This window comes from Mastomys coucha, unplaced genomic scaffold, assembly GCF_008632895.1.
Source record: "Mastomys coucha isolate ucsf_1 unplaced genomic scaffold, UCSF_Mcou_1 pScaffold23, whole genome shotgun sequence".
In the NCBI taxonomy this organism is placed as follows: Eukaryota; Metazoa; Chordata; class Mammalia; order Rodentia; family Muridae; genus Mastomys; species Mastomys coucha.
Genome location: NW_022196906.1, coordinates 70,883,648 through 70,888,074, shown reverse-complemented (window position 1 = coordinate 70,888,074; position 4,427 = coordinate 70,883,648). Strand labels below are relative to the sequence as shown.

The 4,427-nt window shown below is 35.0% G+C and overlaps 1 protein-coding gene across 1 annotated transcript in view; it reads left to right on the top strand.

The window, feature by feature from the left end:
- Positions 1 to 2,430, top strand: part of Hcrtr2 (hypocretin receptor 2) — a 101,929-nt gene extending 99,499 nt beyond the window's left edge. Inside the window, exon 8 of the mRNA XM_031344807.1 lies at positions 343 to 2,430. Coding sequence (XP_031200667.1) covers positions 343 to 397 — 55 coding nt within the window. The 3' untranslated portion in view covers positions 398 to 2,430. The remainder of the gene's footprint in view (positions 1 to 342) is intronic.
- The last annotated feature ends 1,997 nt before the right edge of the window (positions 2,431 to 4,427 follow it).

The following is a 4,427-nucleotide window of genomic DNA, read 5'->3' as shown; positions in this document are numbered from 1 at the left end:
GGAGAGGAGAGGAGAGGAGAGGAGAGGAGAGGAGAGGAGAGGAGAGGAGAGGGTATTTTTATGGCCCATCAGAAGTCAGAATTTTTGTGTTCTAAATTAGTGATTCTCAGTGCAGCTGTGGTCCTGCAACCACCAACACCCACATTTAGCAGAAGTTAATATTAAACACGTATTCCAAACTTACTGAACCTGAATCTTGTGGTTGTGATACCCAGGCATGTAGGTACTTACAAATCCTATAGGTGATTACAAAGTACTTTAGCACTGAGAACCACTGCTCTAAATGGTGTCTCCTGGCCTCAACTTATTAGCCCATGTGAAATAAAGTCTTTTACTGCACAGGTATCTACAGCAGGGAGTACCATCTTCACTCCTGTCCACCTGGCTGGAGGTCTGAGAGAAGAGGCCCGAGCATCCTTATGGAATCTCACCCATGTCTTCTCAAAGAGATAACGGTTTACAAAACAATTGCCACTGTGTTCTTAGTATGACGTTAAAGAAGATGGACTTTAAGGCACTTATGCGCTTTATAAAGGACCTGGACAAGTTGAGTTTTTATTTACTAAAGTTTCTGTTTTGTGGAAGCCATTCATGTTCAAGAATAATTGTTGCCCGGAAGAAAACTGATGAATAAAACACATGCATAAATGATGCTTGGGGGAGGAGGGATGGAATCATGGACCATGTATATACTTCTCAGCATTAGGGCCCATGAATCCTGAGAGATTTGGATTAATGTGATGATCTTCATAGGACAAATGGTTAAAAAATAAAACAGGAGGCCCCCAAACATACAATGTTGTTGTTGGGGTGCTTAAATACTTACTTCATTGTGTGCTAACGATGCAAATGAGAAGACATCATAGGAAAGTTTTGCTTTGGAAATGAGCTATGCTGAACATTGGACCTTGACCTACCTTTATTTCCTTTTTATTTCAAGCCTTGATGTGAGATGTCAACATTGTTAGTTTTGTTGCTAATAAGATGTTGTAATAATTTTACCAAATATATTTGAGATGAATGATTTATGAATTTTTATAATATCATGAAAACCTTGATTTTTGAGTTCATTCCTTTAGGGTTAAATATTAAGCCAAGTTTGTGAGAGAGAGAGAAAAAAGAAAACATGAGTTCTAAATTTTCCACAATGTGGAATAATTAAGTAGTTGTAAACTATTGATAAGTTCAGTGTAAAAGTGTTAGGCACAGTAATACCTAGTTTTACCCCAGTATACACTAATTCAGGAAGAATAATTAACTATGTTTATAAGTGACAATCTGAATGTGTCTAGAGTTGTTACTAATCATAACTGAAATGAGGGCTATTAGCACTTTGATACAATGTAACAATATCAGGTTTGCATTAGCTGTGAATCATAACAGGAATTAACTGCATTTCAAGAAACATGGCTAGTACTTACAATTAGAAACCTTCCAGTGGAACTTAACTTTCAACAACTCACTCTTCTCCTTCATGTCACAGGCAAAAGCATAAATTCCATTAGATTATTTTCAGATAGTTTTCACATTGCTTAAAGCAAAATAATGGGATTTTAAGGTCACTATATTAGTCAGAAAGTATTCATTTACAATCCTTTCTATTACTTTATGCACAGAAGAAAACAACATAAACATGAGAATCACTGTTAATTCTCAAAGTTCAAAGGGAATGCTTTTCTACACTCTTCTGCTATTGAAAAGGGGGACAAAGACTCCCCTACCTCGCCACGTATTTCTATTCTTTTACAATTTTCTTTATAGACTTTGGAGTTAGAAAATCTAGGTTTTTCATGAAATATGTTTTTATTATTGTATCTGTGTATGTATGTATCAGCATGACAGTTGCACAATAATTATTTATTTAAAATAATTATATCTTTATGCTTGATTGTACTGTGTCTTCATGAAAATGTTTTTGTATAAAAAATATGATTATATGTCTCCCAGTGTGAAGGTTGAATGATATAATTTTTAAGTAAAATATCATGAGAAGTTCATAATCATATCCACATTGTCCTGCTGTCCTATGTGAAAAATGATGTTGTTGTTCAATACATAAATTGGATATTTGCTCATAATTATTGTCAAATATTTGCAGTTAAGGATTGAATTAACCCTGGTGCAGTACTTGATGACCAAAATATTTTTCCAATAAGTTTATATAACCAGGGATAATTATGATATAAAAGATTTTTAATATTGTTTCTAAGAGGAGGTACTATAATAAAGGTTAATATTAAACACATAGATATTTCATAAAAGTTATATAAAACCACACATTTATAGAAGTAAAAATCAAAGCTTTTGCCTGAGTCAGACTTTTCCTCTGCTTGTGACTTAGAAAAATCACCCCCTTAGTTTACAAATGATTATTATAGGCTGCAAATGCATGAGACAGCTTTCTCTAAAATATTAAACTTTTAAACTATACCTTTAGTTGACTCTTTTTTTTATCCAGCTGATTATCAAGGACTTCAGAATCTACTGTAAATGATTTAAATTCTTAAAATCAATTCTTATTCAGAATAGTTCATTCTATTTACAAAGGTAAACATTTGACTCATAAGGGGGAGCACCATCGTAGAAGCAGAGGGAGGGAGGGAGGATGGGGTAAGGGGTTTCCAGAGAGGAAACCAGGAAATGGGATAACATATGAAATGTAAACAAATTTTTAAAAAGGAGGTATAATAGATGATTATTTGGTTTTCTTCGAGGAAAAGAGCCATTTTTGAATGAAGTTCCAAGAGGAGGTTCTCAGAGATGAGAATGTTGAGGAAGTAATTAATCCACAGTCAAATGCTAGACACCTACTTTTCATTCCAGCTAATGACTGTGCACCAGGAATGTAACAGAGGAGAATTTGTTGAGGTATTCTCTGGTTCTGTCTTCTTCATCTGATTCTGCTTGTTCACCTGTTCCACTTTTCTCCAAATTAACTTTTTTCCTGCCATTCCAAAGCACTAGGACCACTCACCAGCCTAAGATTATCCAACTCCATTAGGTTCTCCTTGTCTCCTGTGAGCCAGTAACACATTCCAAAGCAAATGAACCTAAGCTCAAGAAAACAGAGAAAGGAAGAGGAAGAGACACTTCACAGCTTATAACAAAGAAATAAACTGGGAACTAATAGTATGTCCATGATAGGACACATAGACTTCTGTGCATATGTCCAGGAAAGGCATGGCAGTGTCCTCTGCTCATTCTATTTCTACATAGGTGGCACCAGTTTATATTCATATTAGAAGAGAAAGCGAGTTGCTGTTTTCTGATATCCCTGCTAGGGTTTGCTTTTTGTTTTCTTGGTGGTGGAAATTCTAATTGGGTAAGATAAGATATCAAAGCAGTTTTCATCTGCCTTTCCCTCATGGCTAATGATATGAACACTTTTTCAAATATATATTGGTCATTTGTGTTTCTTCTTTTGAGAGCTGGAAGATGTGCTTTGCTAGTGTTCAATTGTTGCTGAGATATATGTGTGTGGTGTGTGTGTCCATATATTTGTAAATGATGACATCATATTTATACACACATGTACGTCAATCCACAGTCAAATGTATAATTGAGACAATTTTTCTCCCATTCTATCTCTTATTTTGGTGGTTGGTTGTTTCCTATGCTATACAGAAGATTTGAATTCCATATAACCCTATTTATCTGTTTTAAGAAGTCATTGTGCATGTTTCTAGCATGAAATGTTTGCCTTCTTTTGCTCTAGAAATTTGAGAGTGTGAGAACTTGGGCTAAGCTGTTTTATCCATTATGAAATTTTGTTCAGGATGAGATATATAGAGATAATTTCCATATAAATACCCATTGTCACAGAACCATTTGTTAAAGAAATTGTCTTTTTTTTTCAGTATCCTTTTGACACCTTTGCCAAAAACAAAATAGTCTTAGTTGTACTGATTAATGTGTATGCCCCCTGTTCTTCTCCACTGATCTGAAGATCTGTCTTTGTGCCAGCACCTGGTCTTCACCATGACTACAGTATAATCTGAGATCAATACATAAAATAGCTCCAACATTGCTTTATCTGTTTGAAGTGTTTCATCTATATGAACTTGAGGATTTCTTTATAATTCTATAAAGAATGTCACTGGGGATTACATTGAATCTGTCAATTACTTTCTGAATTATAGAAATTTTTGCAATAATCTACCTATCCATTGGTGCTGTCAAGGGTACTTCAGGCATCTAGTGTCTTTTTCAAGTACTTTAAAAACAATATTTTATTTATTTATTTTAAACTCCAGATTTTATTCCCCTCCCAGTCCACCCTCTGACTGTTCCACATCCCATTCCTCCTCCCCATCCCACACACCAACCCCCACCCTACCAGACCTCTAAACTCCCTGGAGCCTCCAAAGAAGATACAACTAACCCTATTCAAGTACTTTATTCTGTTATTTAAAGAGTTCACTTTAGTC